The sequence below is a fragment of the Dermacentor andersoni genome, chromosome 11 (assembly GCF_023375885.2).
Source record: "Dermacentor andersoni chromosome 11, qqDerAnde1_hic_scaffold, whole genome shotgun sequence".
In the NCBI taxonomy this organism is placed as follows: domain Eukaryota; kingdom Metazoa; phylum Arthropoda; class Arachnida; order Ixodida; family Ixodidae; genus Dermacentor; species Dermacentor andersoni.
This window is the reverse complement of record NC_092824.1, coordinates 121,584,988-121,600,356: the sequence shown is the minus strand read 5'-3', so window position 1 is coordinate 121,600,356 and position 15,369 is coordinate 121,584,988. Positions and strand designations below refer to the sequence as shown.

At 46.5% G+C, this 15,369-nt stretch overlaps 1 protein-coding gene and 1 pseudogene across 3 annotated transcripts in view; both read left to right on the top strand.

Annotated features, from left to right (window-relative positions):
• LOC126539353 (neutral amino acid transporter B(0)-like) overlaps positions 1 to 15,369 on the top strand; it is a 156,706-nt gene that overhangs the window by 40,476 nt on the left and 100,861 nt on the right. For all 3 annotated transcript variants that reach the window (XM_055075510.2, XM_055075509.2, XM_055075508.2), the window contains exon 2: positions 14,966 to 15,089. In XM_055075510.2, the coding sequence (XP_054931485.1) occupies positions 14,966 to 15,089 (124 nt within the window). The remainder of the gene's footprint in view (positions 1 to 14,965; positions 15,090 to 15,369) is intronic.
• LOC126539655 (U2 spliceosomal RNA) lies at positions 13,773 to 13,936 on the top strand (annotated as a pseudogene).

Genomic DNA, 15,369 nt, shown 5'->3' with positions numbered 1-15,369 from the left:
CTTTATGCAGGCTCAGGTGCTTGTTCAGGTCCGCCGCTCTCACATGGGCTGATCGACCCCTTCTACACTACTCGAAACAGGCCACTTTGTCTGCCATATGTCGCAATGGCTTTCTGTGTTTCCGGGTTAGTTTGTATTGCAATTCCTAGTGTTCTAATGTCTCCGTGTAGTAGATGCTGAATGTTGGATCTCCCTTGTGAAAAAGCTGCACAGCTCCAAATGAGGTGTTGCAAGTCTGCTCTGCATGACTCCTGGCAATGTGTACATCGCACCAATAAATTTTTACTTCTACAGGACCGGTCAGGCACCGTCTCCTCTATGTCCTGCTTGCTAGGAACCCGAAAATATTGTTCACCATCTACTAAAACGCCGTCGATTTAGAAATCAGAGGAAGAAATTAGAATGTTCATTATCAGCATTGGGTATTTCTCGAACTAACCTCTTGCTCGGGGCTTCTTCATTGGGCCTTAGCCACAGGAACGTTTGCGTGGCCGTTTGCGACTATCTCTGTGACACAAGACGGCTACCATGTTGATTATCGAAATCAATAACTGGATAGTTCATTAAATCGCTGATAGCGTGTTGGAAATTATTCTAATGCCACCAAAAGGCCCCACAATATTTGCTCTTTATACAAATATTTTTATTTCTGTATCTACGAGGTAAATTTCCTAATTATCATAAACGTTGTACTTCACCGTGATTTACTTTCTTCGTTTGGGCTTTTCTCTCTCCTCCTCCTTTAACATTTGACCGCCGGCTTCTTGGTCAATCCCCCGTAGCGGGTATGCGCCACAAGTTAGGAGCAAGCAAGCAAGCGGCAGGCAAGAACGTTCAGAACATGGTGAGAGTTTCTAAGTGTGCGCTCTACTTTCACGCAGTACACACTCCGTAGAGCGCGCTTGGCGAGCGCGAATCGCGAAGCGAGGAAGGAGCGTATTCCATCAGTTTCGCTGTCGCCTCGACGCGTGGGCAGCGCAACGGCGGCGCCAAAGGTACGACCTCAAGTCTTGGGTTGCAACTCGTTTTGAGAAATAATTGCTAGGTTGCTCTTATCGTCCTCCAGACTCGAATCCGTTGTTTGTTAGCGACCTGCGAAACAGCATAACTCACGCCGTTAAGACTTGTCCGGCTGAAAGCATTTATCTCTTCGGTGACTTTAACCTTCCTTCCATCAAATGGACGCAGCTGACATCGACCTTTCTTCTGACTTGGGTGCATTAACATTAGATGCCAACCTACCACAGGTCTTCAGCCGGCCCACTCGTGATTCTAATATGCCGGACTGAGTTTCAACAACTGCCCCAAAAACTGTTCAAAGTATAGCATATTTAGGTAGTTTCAATGACCATAAGTAAATGAAAGTAAACCTTAAAGTCCCGTTTTGCTGGTGCCAGAGCAAAAATAATTCGAGATTACAACAAAGGGAATTACAATAACATTAATGCTGAACATGAAACATTTATTGGCAGTGTAATAGTTACCCCTTTCTTTAAGCGACCAGTTAATTATAACAGGGCTTTCTTCAACAAGTTAATGTCACTTGTTAGTGAACACGTTCCGTTAATTAAAATAGCGAATGATAAAAGTAACCCGTGGTTGGCGAAGTCGTTTAGCAGACTGAGAAAGCAGACCGAGACTGAGACGCACCCGCAAAACGCGCGCGCACTCCAACCATCTTGGAAGAAACACTTCTTGAAAAGCTTCTGTGTTCCGCAGTACAATCTGCCCGAGATGAGCATTCTCACGATTTGCCATCACTGCTCACAACACAGACATTTTGGGAATCAACGTGTCCGGACTGACACGACAGCAACATCTTACGTGATGACAACCACATTCCTATTCCAGACCGACTGTCCTAACGTGCTCAATACATTATTTTCATCAATATAAATCATAGAAGACCATATGCTTGAGGTTAACTGATCTTGACTGCCCATTTTTGCGCCCATCGACATCACTGTCGACGGCATCGCATTCATTATAAATAATCTGAAAATGTCCATATCAGCAGGCGTTGACGAGTTTAACTCAGAGATTCCAACAAACACGATATTAGTCTCGAGTAAAGCGTGATATCATATATTCCGGCAATCGCTATCGACAGGAAAGCTTCCCCACGACTGAAAAATCGTGAAGGGTGTTCCCGTCTTTAAAGGTGGCAACAGAAATTCGCTCCTGAAATACAAACCATTTCCATAACTTCCATCCGCTGTAAGATGCTACAGCATATCATCGCCTCCCATATTTGCTGTCATTTAAAGCACGATAAACTTTTTCCTTCGAAACCAACTTGTATTTAGGAAGGATTTATCGTGCCAAACTCAACTATTTGGCTTCACAACTGAATTACATTTTAACCTGGTCAAAAAACCTGCAAATTTACTGCATTCTAGATTTTTCAAAAGCCTTCGATCGCGTAGCTCACTACCGACTAATTTCTAAACTATATTATTTGTACTTAGGTTCACTAACGCTATCTTGGGTCGGGAACTTTCTTACCAATCGGCAGCAGTACACCGTTAATGTTTCCTTCCCCCTTATGTTTCCTCTGGTGTGCCGTAGGGCAGTGTCCTCGGTCCACTACATTTAACGGCGGAGCTGTTTAAAGTCACACTAAAGGCAAATATTAAGTCAAGCTAAATTGATAGATTAGGGCTCGAGAATATCTAAGGCGTCAATATTATCGCGACCAGAGCCTTGCTAGTCGATAAATTGAGGTAAATGCAGGACATGAGTAGAGACTCCCGGCACATTCAAGTATACTTGGCCGATAACGCAAGCACTCCTCATTTAAATTCCGTTACTAGTACTCAGCCACTCGTTGCAAAAAAACATCCTTTTATTTTGTATTATGACGAAATAAAATGCCACTTGTCCAGTTCTATTTCATCCTTAGAAAAAAGAATTCATTGAAATTACCCTTGACAACGACGGGGGCGGTCAAAGGTTTCGTTTCGCTCAACTATGCGCCGCTAGCGTTTTCGCGTTTCACTTGTTTCGTTATCGCGTAGTGCTGAGCTGGTTTTGCTGGAACTCGCACAGATTGCGTGTAGCAGAGAGTTCAACTTGCATGTGATGTCGCGGGACGCCCGAACGGTCTGCGCTACTTGACCAAAAAGCAGCTGCAGCGGCGAATTCACCGTTCTGTCTTGGCTGGGTACCGCCGTCTGTCGGACGCCGTTTTACTCACCGACGGCAGCAAAGGGTGGTGATGGCGCATGCAACGTCACCACTCCCGCGGTTAGGTGGCGGGAGATTTGAACTTGAAAAAGGGTATTCTGACCCTTCAGATGCAATTTTCTCGTAAGCGAAGTCTTTTCTCGGCACGAAATAAGCGTTGCGAGGTTTCTGAAATGGTATTTGAAGAGCCCACGTCGATTTTGTATTTGCCTTTAGTTTCCCTTTACGCGTTTAGTTCCGCCGTGGAGCTTTACCAGAAAACTCAGCCCAGCTGTGCGCCGCCTCGCGTTGCCTTGCAACCACCTGCCTCGCACCCCGCGCGCGTAGTCGTGGCGTCACAGGCGAGTAAAGGCCCGTTTATAGTCCGACGTAACGCCCGCGCGCGCGCACGCTACGTCATGTCGGCGAAAACGATACCCCTATGGGGAACCAGCGCTGGATAGGCGGCGCGTCGAAAAGAGCGCGTTGCACGCCGCCCTGGCGACGAAACGCGGCATATCCCAGCCGCTCGACCAGACGACACACACGTGCGCCGCCGTATTATAGTTCGTATGTTTCCGTTTTCGCACCGCTTCAAGTGCACAGTTTTCGTAAAGAAGCTAGCGCCATCAAGTGAAGAAATGACGAAAGAAGCTTTTTAAGCTTTATATATTTTTCACAGTGTGTCGTGGCGAGCACGTGTGTTTCTTTAATGGTTGCGCGTGTGCCGCTGCCATGCGTGCGGGGCAGCCTGCCTCGCAAATCTAGCAGCTATGGCTCCGGTCGTGCTGCGCTATGGTTTCGGAAGTATTAGTTGGCCTGAAGACTTTCCATATTTTTCTGGCTAGACATAAAAATATCAGATGTTACTTCGCCACAGCATTCAATGGAGAAGAAAGCTTTATCGCATCAGCTGGCTCGCGCAAGCAAGGGTTTGAGTGCTCCGCTGCTGGATCCGTAACAACGCTGGCTACATTTAGCACTAATTACATAAATTTACCGGATGCATCTCAGCGCCGAGTCCTCATCCGCAATTTAAAACACACATAGGCGGCTTAGTCGCGCGTGCGCCGGCAGTATGCGCACACAACTCGTATTACAAGGCAGCTTCCCTCCCACATAATTCTTGGCAATGAATGGATAATATTTACTTTTCGTATCGTTCGCTTCGTGCGGTGGCATTGGAAGGGGCTTGGCGGTGGTATTGCGAAGGAAAAATGGTTGGTACATATGCCGGATGGTGCATGCTATTTCTCATTTTGTTTCCGACGAAATGCCGACTGCACATTCTGCTGTTTGGTACTGGCTGCCACGGCTGACAGTCTTCACTATCGAATAAACCAAGCACACACGCGAAATTCGATTTAGAATCCAGCCCGACACCGCTTGACAGGGCGACAAGACAGGAACTTACTCCGCTCGCCTGACTGCTTGGATCCAACGCCGCCTCCGATCTTGTTCGTAGGGTTTAGATGGAAAGACGCAGAAGGATACATCCTCCCTCATCCCAACGTAGTTGCGGCACTTGTATACGCAACAGTATCGTCGGCGTCCTTTTGTTTTCCTTCGACTTTCAGCGCACGCAACGCCACTACTGCAGTAGCAATTTTCGTCCGCGGGAGCGGCTGAGTTGTGAACGTTCTGACCGCCAGGGCGGCGCTGTAGGTGTCGTGAAAATAAAGCCCCTTGATAATTTGAAAGTAGCGACACTCTCCTCCTCACTGCGCTTTCCTCCTCGATTCTCCTCGCCCGCCGGCTGCGCACGGCCCGCTTTTCCTCTTGGGCTCCCGCGGACGGGCCGCAGGACTCTATGGAGGCCTGTTATTTTGGGCCAGTTGCGCGCCCCAGTGGGGTTGAAAATTTTGAGAAGTGCTAATAACAGCATTGATAATGCTGGAGGCAACGTTTGTGAGGAGGTTAGTTTTTTCTTAAAGCCGCATGAACAGGTCATACCGATGTAAAGGGAGCTTTGAGGCGAGTTCTATACTCCAGACAATTTTTCTGCCACATCATCAGATGCTTTACTTCGTGCGTCTGATCTAGTATTGCTTGTGACACATCCCTTTGTGTGTGGCTTAATAAGCGAAAGCCTTAGACCTCTGTTTCAAGGTCCCGTTGTGAGCTACAGAAAATATCACGAGACCGAAGGAAGGCGGGAAGCGAACTAAAGCATGTGCAGCCGCGTATAAGAGATGATTTATGATTAGCAAAGTAATGATTGATTAGTTATTGGATTAAGATGCATTCGGGTGTATCAAGGAGGATTAAGGTGGATTAAAGTAGATGAAGGTGCATTAGGGTGAATGAAGGTGCATAAAGGTGGACTAGGTTGGATTAAGGTCGATGAAGGTGAATTAGGGTGGATGAAGGTGCGTTGAGGTGCATTAAGGAGGATTATGGCGGGCTAGGGTGACTTAAGGTGAATGAAGGAGGCTTAGGGTTGATTAACGAGGATTAGGGTGCACTAAGGTAGATGAATGTGGATTCGGGTGGATTAAGGTGAATTAAGGACGATTATAGTGGATTAGGTGGATTATCGTGAATGAAGGATTAGGGTGGATTAAGGTGGATTAAGGTCGGCGAATGTGGATTCGGTGGATTAATGTGCATTAGGAGGATTATGGTAGACTAATCGGTCTTAATACTCAATGAACCCTAATTATCCTTAGTCCACCCTAATCCACCTTAATGCTCCTTCATCCACCTTAATCCAGCTTAATACTCTCAATCCACCTTAATACAACCTAATCAACCTACAAGGCGCCTAATGCACCTTAGCCTACCCTATACGGTCTTAATCCTCCTTTATCAACCCTAATTCATCATAATCCGCCTTAATCCCTTATCGTCCACCTTAATGCTAGTTCATGCACCTTAATCCAACTTAATCTGGCTTAATAGTCCCAATCTACCTTAACACATCATAATCCACCTCTATCAAGCCTAATGCAGCTCCATGGTCACTAATCCACGTTAATCTACCCTAATCCATCCTAATCGGCGTGTAATCCTCCTTTATCACCCCTAATACACCTTAATCCGCATGAATTGACCTTAACCTTCCTTTATCCACCTTAATCATCCCTAATCCTTGTTCATGCACCATAATCCACCCTAATCGGTCTTAATACCCTTTCATCAACCCTTAATCCACCATAGTCTGTATTAATCCTCCTCCACCTACATTAATCTTTATTCATGCCTCCTAATCCTTCTTAATGCACTCTAATCCACCTTAATCTTTAATACACTCTAATTAACCTTAATCTTCCCTAATCCACCTGATGTCAATCACTAATGATTCATTAATTAACTTGGGTAATCATTCTCTCATACAGGGAAGGACATGCTTTGGGTCACCTCTGGCCTTCCTTGGGTGACGTGATACTTCAAGTTTACAACGCGACCTTGAAACATAGAGATCTAAAGGCTTTCGCCTTAAAACTTACAAAAAACTCAATGTTGATTAGCTAATGCTCATTACCTGCAATATCACGGGTATACTTGCCACTAATTTTTTCAGGGCGCAAAGCAGAATCTATAATGCTGCCCTTCAGACTGAATAACAACAGTTAGCGACGTGCGAGGTGATGGAGCAGCCCGAGAATATTAAGCATTCTATGGTCAACCGCAACTGTGGTCAACCGCAACAAAAACGCTGGTGAGCAGGCCGGAAGAATGAAAAAAAAATATGCAGCATTACGGGATGCTTTGCTGCGAGCAAAGCATCCCGTAATAAAGACGCCTCAGCTCGCAAACAACGCTGTTCTTTGTCGGAACAAAGTTCTTTCGGCCACTGTCATGTAGCCACAGCTTCCTACGCAAACCGTCACGCTTTCCTTGTGGTATCATAAAAACGGCATAACCATCTTCAGGCAGTTGCTGCAGTTGCATGCGCGACAGCCTGGCTAAGCGCTAGCACAGAGCAGGAAACGCCGCGTACAACGTTCGCTACGCCGAGCTAAAGCGTTGAGCCAACCGCGCTGAGGAGGAAAATGGCGCGAACGAAAAAGAAAAACACGAGCAAAACTCAAGATCCGCGCGTTTCCAGGGGCAACGGCAGGGAAACCAATCGTCGTGTAGAAAAACGGGGGAAAACTGGTTGCCGCGGGGGCAACGCTCAAGGAGCGAGGAGTAGGCGAGGAGGTCGCGCGGCGGCGGCAGAGTTCAACGGGTGTCGCTACTTTCAAATTATCAAGGGATTTTACTTTCAAATCATCAAGGGACTTTACGTGAAAACTCTAGCGCTGGTTCCCCATAGTCGGGCGCACCGGCGTTGCCACCGTAACCGGCGGATTCCGACGGGCCCCGACGGGCCCGGCGCCAATATGGCTCCTGAGCCATTCGCGCGTCGGAGTCGGCGGAACTCTCGCACCACAATGCATTGCGCGCGAAGAAAAAGGCGCTAACACAACTCCGCAGGCGGCTTTTGCGGACGGCGCGCGACTTGGCAAACGTTCTGCGCATGCTCCGAAGATAGCAGCCTACGGCGCGCGCTATGGCATCTCGGCTGGCGCAGCGCAACCGACGTAGCGTGACTGACCGCGAACGACGCTCGCCCGCGCGCCGATATCGTCGGACTCTAGCGTGCCTTTAAAGCTCGGAACAGCCGGCGCGGCGACATACCCCTCGCCTCCTCTACTCCGTGCCTACGTGCTGCTGCCATGGGAAGACCGAAGAAAGTCCGGACGCCCGAAGAAGAAGCGGCTTACCAGCAAGAGCGCCGTACTGCCGAGCGAGAAGCGATGCGTCGCCGCCGAGCTGATCCGGCACACCGCGCCGAAGCTGCGGCTGAGAAGAGGCGATGCCGAGTCGAAGATGCCGAGTTTCAGTCCAGGGAACGCGAGAGTCGGCGCCTGAACGCTTGACGTCGCCGACAAAGCGATCCCGGCCTGCGACTGCTCGAACTTCCAGCGTCAAGCCCGCCGAGACAACTTAGAAAAACCTAGCATAACCTAGCAAAACCTAGAAACAACTTAGCCAAGCCTACCAAACCTTAACAAAACCTAGCATAACCTCGCTAAACCTACAAACAAGCTAGGCAAGCCACGTAAAAGCCACGTATCACAAGCTCCGCTGTTGACTGCAGCCTTGCACCACTATAGTACAAGGTGCGCGCGTTCCTTCCTGATATATATATATATATATATATATATAACGACTTGCCAAATAACATATCTTCTAATGTGAGTTTTGCCGACGACTGTATAATTTACCGCGTGATTACTAGTACAGATGACCACGTAAAATTTCAAAATGAACTTGACCTTATTAGCAATTGGCGTAGCACATGGCTAATGTCGCTTAGTCCAAATAAATATGTAAAGAAACTTATTTCACTCCCCAACATTTCAGTTCAAACTTTTCATACTATATTAATGACAACTGTGTGTATGAAGCTACTTCTTTTAAACATCTAGGCGTAACTCTGGCATCTAACCTTCACCGCACTACCGATACCAACAGCATCCGCGACAACGCCTCCCGGTCTTTGGGCTATTTACGACAGCACCTGCGTAAGACGCTGACTAATATAGGGCCATTAGCTTATCTAACGTTTGTTCGCCCTAAACTTGGATTTGCTACTTCAGCATGTTCCCCTCATTACCTTCACGGGCATCTGTGGTAAAAGAGACGCTTATAATTCACCTGCCCTTTCACGTATCATCCACTTATGGAACAACCTTCCCGATATCGTTGTAGCTGAAGCTCACGAAAAAAGATTCCGTCACAACATAAACATGCATTTATAAATGCGGCTTATTCTGACATGTGTACATATACAACAATGTATCATGCCAATGAAATGAGGCAAAAGGAAACACGTTTCCTGACTAGCATGTTTCCTGACTAGGCCTACATCCCGGTTCGTAAGGATATGGGTCAGCTGTGAGGTCGGCAAAGAAACATACAAATAACAGCGCATTTCAAGTACATCGCATATACAAATTTATCAAAAACATTTACCAATGACATGCTAACATTCGCAATAAACGTAATGAAATGTAAACATTTCATCTTGTGTTAATATAATCAATGAACATAAGCAAATCAAAAGGCGAATGCTTCAACAAAATTTCAAGTAAGTCTAAACAGTGTGCATGAAGCTACAAATGGAGTGTAATGAAGTACACTTAAGCAAACGGAGGTAGACATCGCAGGTGATAGGATACGAGCACACGCAGAAAAAAGCACCAGCAAGAAAAAAAAAACGCTTTAACCTGGGTCAAAGAGTAATCTTTCTTTTTAAAATGGTGTCATCATCATCATCATCAGCCTGGTTACGCCCACTGCAGGGCAAAGGCCTCTCCCATACTTTTCCAACTACCCCGGTCATGTACTAATTGTGGCCATGTTGTCCCTTCAAACTTCTTAATCTCATCCACCCACCTAACTTTCTGCCGCCCCCTGCTACGCTTCCCTTCCCTTGGAATCCAGTCCATGACCCTTAATGACCATCGGTTATCTTCCCTCCTCATTACATGTCCGGCCCACGCCCATTTCTTTTTCTTGATTTCAACTAAGATGTCATTTACCCGCGTTTGTTCCCTCACCCAATCTGCTCTTTTCTTATCCCTTAAAGTTACACCCATCATTCTTCTTTCCATAGCTCGTTGCGCTCAATTTCAGCAGAACAGTTTTCGTAAGCCTCCAGGTTTCTGCCCCATACCTGAGTACTTGTAAGACACAGCTGTTATACACTTTTCTCTTGAGGGGTAATGGCAACCTGCTGTTCATGATTTCAGAACGCCTGCCAAACGCACCTCAGCCCATTCTTATTCTTCTGATTATTTCAGTCTCATGATCCGGATCCGTGGTCACTACCTGCCCTAAGTAGATGTATTCCCTTACCACTTCCAGTGCCTCGCTACCTATCGTAAACTGCTGTTCTCTTCCAAGACTGTTAAACATTACTTTAGTTTTCTGCAGATTAATTTTTAGACCCACCTTTCTGCTTTGCCTCTCCAGGTCAGTGAGCATGCATTGCAGTTGGTCCCCTGAGTTACTAAGCAAGGCAATATCATCAGCGAATCTCAAGTTGCTAAGGTATTCTCCATCAACTTTTATCCCCAATTCTTCCCACTCCAGGTCTCTGAATACCTCCTGTAAACACGCTGTGAATAGCATTGGAGAGATCGTAGCTCCTTGTCTGACGCCTTTCTTTATTAGGATTTTGTTGCTTTCTTTATGGAGGAGAACGGTGGCTGTGGAGCCGCTATAGATATCTTCCAGTATTTTTACATATGGCTCGTCTACACCCTGATTCCGTAATGCCTGCATGACTGCTGATGAGGTTTCGAGTGAATCGAAAGCTTTCTCGTAATCAATGAAAGCTATATATAAGGGTTGGTTATATTCTGCACATTTCTATATCACCTGATTGATAGTGTGAATATGGTCTATTGTTGAGTAGCCTTTACGGAATCATGTCTGGTCCTTTAGTTGACAGAAGTCTAAGGTGTTCCTGATTCTATTTGCGATTACCTTAGTAAATACTTTGTAGGCAACGGACAGTAAGGTGATCGGTCTATAATTTTTCAAGTCTTTGGCGTCCCACTTCTTATGATTAGGATTAGGATTATGGAGATTCCGGTAGGCTCGAAGTCCTAAGGCATTGCGTATACAGGGTGGCCAGTTTTTCTAGAACAATCTGCCCACGATCCTTCAACAAATCTGCTGTTACCTGATCCTCCCCAGCTGCCTTCCCCCTTTGCATAGCTCCCAAGGCGTTCTTTACTTCTTCCGGCGTTACTTGTGGGATTTCAAGTTTCTCTAGACTATTCTCTCTCACATTATCGTCGTGGGTGTTACTGGTACTGTATAAATCTCTATAGAACTCCTCAGCCACTTGAACTATCTCTTCCATATTAGTAATGATATTGCCGGCTTTGTCTCTTAACGCATACATCTGATTCTTGCCAATTCCTAGTTTCTTCTTCACTGCTTTTAGGCTTCCTCCATTCCTGAGAGCATGTTCAATTCTATCCATATTATACTTCCTTATGTCAGCTGTCTTACGCTTGTTGATTAACTTCGAAAGTTCTGCCAGTTCTATTCTAACTGTAGGTTTAGAGGCTTCCATACATTGGCGTTTCTTGATCAGATCTTTCGTCTCCTGCGATAGCTTACTGGTATCCTGTCTAACGGAGTTACCACCGACTTCTATTGCGCACTCCTTAATGATGCCCATAAGATTGTCGTTCATTGCTTCAACACTAAGGTCCTCTTCCTGAGTTAAAGCCGAATACCTGTTCTGTAGCTTGATCCGGTATTCCTCTAGTTTCCCTCTTACCGCTAACTCATTTATTGGCTTCTTGTCTACCAGTTTCTTCCGTTCCCTCCTCAGGTCTAGGCTAATTCGAGTTCTTATCATCCTATGGTCACTGCAGCGCACCTTGCCGAGCACGTCCACATGTTGTATGATACCAGGGTTAGCGCAGAGTAGGAGGTCTATTTCATTTTTAGTCTCGCCGTTCAGGCTCCTCCACGTCCACTTTCGGCTATCCCGCTTGCGGAAGAAGGTATTCATTATCCGCATATTATTCAGTTCCGCAAACTCTACTAATAACTCTCCCCTGCTATTCCTAGTGCTTATGCCATATTCCCCCACTGCCTTGTCTCCAGCCTGCTTCTTGCCTACCTTGGCATTGAAGTCGCCCATCAGTGTACTGTATTTTGTTTTGACTTTACCCATCGCCGATTCCTCGTCTTCATAGAAGCTTTCGACTTCCTGGTCATCATGACTGAATGTAGGGGCGTAGACCTGTACAACCTTCATTTTGTACCTCTTATTAAGTTTCACAACAAGACCTGCCACCCTCTCGTTAATGCCATAGAATTCCTGTGTGTTACCAGCTATGTTCTTATTAATCAGGAATCCGACTCCTAGTTCTCGTCTCTCCGGTAAGCCCCGGTAGCACAGTACGTGCCCGCTTTTTAGCGCTGTATATGCTTCATTTGTCCTCCTAACCTCACTGAGCCCTATTATATCCCATTTACTACCCTCTAATTCCTCCACTAACACTGCTAGACTCGCCTCACTAGATAACGTTCTAACGTTAAACGTTGCCAGGTTCAGATTCCAATTGCGGCCTGTCCGGAGCCAGGTATTCTTAGCACCCTCTGCTGTGTCACAGGTCTAACCGCCGCCGTGGTCAGTTGCTTCGCGGCTGCTGGGGACTGAGGGCCGGGGTTTGATTGTTGTATGCATATAGGAGGTTGTGGCCAAGTACTGCACCAGGGTGGCCAATCCTGCTCTGGTGAGAGGGTGCGTTACCGGTTCTGGTCACCGGGATCAGGCCGCACTCCAGGCCTGTGGTGTACAGATCTGCGCAATTGTGCAGTTTCCACTACAGAAGGAAAACCATTACATATTTCTATTATTTGATGATCCAGTAATTGAGTGCCATAATTTGTCCTCGGTCTAATCGAAACAAGTGAGATTGTTCGTAAGTTATATTGAATGTCACGGCTGAGGTACATATCGCTGAATGAAAAAAAAAACAAGTATTGTTTGACACGATTATAGATAAGGACCATTAGTTTGAACTTATAGCACTCGGTAAAATGCATTACGTGAAAAACAGAGAATAAGTTATTATGGCTACCTTGCCTTTTTGTTAATAGCTTCAATGCTTTTTGTTGCACGATTATAAATTTTTTTGTATCGGTTTTATTACACGTGCCCCAAACTAAGTTGCAGTATGTGAGGTCTGAATGAAGTGAGAAGTATAGCTGCTTTGCTGCAGAATATGGAAGATGATTAATGCGGCTGATAACACCTATGGATCTAGCCATTTTCATTTTGATATGAGTGACGTGATGAGACCAGCTCATGCCGTTGCGGAAGTGTACACCCAGAAACTTGCAAGTACTATTACGTGCGATTTCTGAATCATCGAAATAGAGCTTTGGGTTGTGCTTTATTTCTTTGTTTTTTGCTTGGAATAGTATGTAATTTGTTTTTTTTTTAACGTTTAATGGCAATTTATTTACAGTCAGCCAAGCATATGTAATCTGTCAAGCCACACATTTGCTTGCTGCTCAAGTTCTTTTAGGTCGGAGCCAGAAAAGAAGACGTTAGTATTGTCAGCGTATAGGATAATGATAGTCTTTTTACTTTAACTTCTTGCCTGTATCTTTTGTCTTTTCACTGTGGAGACTTTCGGCTTGTGTACACTTGATTCTTCATTGTATGATTATTAACAAAGTATTATTTCTAAAACTGTACGTTCTCTATACCATGTAATATTTTGAAGCTTCCCTTAGCCAATGACCATTCTTCGGGCCTGTAAGGTATCTTGAATGAAAATAAATAAATAAAAATCATGATCCATTCACCCTGTGAAGGTGCCTGACCAGCGAAGCTGTTTAGCACACGACGCAGAGCTGAGACAGATTTTTCGAGCAAAGGTACGAACTGATCTACCGTGATTTTTATGTACAATCGCGGGGACGACGGGACCGGCGCCCCGAGGAGCCGGAGGAAACTAGACGCACCTGACCTTTCGACGGGACCGCCTCCACGGTAGGGCGGAAGGAAAGTATGCATACGCAAGCGCTTGGAACGCCGAGAAGGAGGGGGCGTTGCGAGCGAAGGCGTGGCCGACGCTGGCCAAAGTGTAGTATCTGTTCTTATCAGCTTAATATCTGATACGGGTTCTACGCGTATCTGGACCCAAGATATTGAACTTATTTTTGCAAGTCGGCGGAGTGCTTGAAACCTGCTTCACCTCCACCGCGGGCGGCCCTCAGGATCGGCCCACGGTTTTTGCACACACAGCACAAAATGATGCCGCGGAACCGTAGCCATAAATAGCTTCGCTGTAAAATAAATAATTAAATCGGTGGATACAGTTCGGCACTGTCCTGTTTTAGCGCGCTGTCCTGCACCCGAAATGAACCAACTGGCCCAAAGTTTTACGGCACCTGATGCGTCCGTGTGATCGCTATCGCAGTAAAATGGCGCCGGAAAGGTACAGTCTTACAGGATACGGGCATCATGGCAAAATGTTAAATGCTGCCGGCATGATGCTTCTAATGTAACATAGATAACTGCGTAGTGCGCAGAACTACTACAGTGTGAAACTTTGAATCCGGGGCAACGTACCCAGGCAAATCTCGTGTTCCATAAACTTTTCTGGTCTGACTGCAGGCAAGAAAAAAAAAGTATAATTATAAAGCCTGTTGACCAACGATAGTATTGTCGACTTTTGTTAACGTTATATATGTGTGTTGCGCTTACCCGTAAGACCGAGAAAAGACATGCTCGTGCATCCATACCCCGTCAAATACCCCGTCAAATCCATACCCCGCCTAAATTGTAACACTGGAATGCGTTACAGCACCGCGTGGTCAGGCATATTCACTCACGCTATGCGCATCGCACAAACGCGCACATTTAAAATGGAAAAGCAACCTGCTTCACATAGTGACCTGACTAGGCCCAACTCATGGCGGCGAGCAGATATATCATCTTTGTGTCCAACGTTCTCAACTAATCGTATGCAAAACGTACACGCTGAACTATAAAGCTTGGCGTTTATGATTAATTCAAACAAGCTGGAATCGATTCCCAGAATAGCGTGCATATTTTTGGTCTAGCTGAGTAAGTTCAGAAGGCGAGGTTGAGGTCGACTGATGGTGCACACCTGAAAGTATAGCAGGAAACTATTCGTCCCGAGCCCGTCGGACGAATTCAGCTGCGCAGCGAAGCATCCGCGGCGTGGGCAGCTTCGTGCTGCTGCGACGTTTCGAGAAGTCTGCGCGGGCCGCTTCCAACTGGGTGTTGCCGCCGCAGAGCAACGGGCCGCCACCCGGCGTCGCTGGTGGCACGGGACGTGTTCGCTGCAGCAGCTCCGGTGCCAGCGTGGGTTCCCCGCCCGAGTGCGCGCACCAGCCACAACGCCTCGTTACGGCACCCGGTGAGACTTGACGCCATCGTTGCCGCTTACGATGCATGGGCGAAAGTGCGAGCAAACTGAAACTGAAGCGCATGGTAGTGCTCTCGTCGACACCGGGCCACGTGGTCTGTTGCCACGTGGTCAAGGTCGGAAGCTTAAAGAAACAACCTACGCTATGAGTGAGGACTACTCCGCGCAGGTTCGCTTAGAAAGGAGGCATCTAATATCATTCGCCAAAAAGCAAAGTCACCCCTTTAAGCTTCGGTTTAACCGTTTGAATATTGGAAACAGCACCTACATC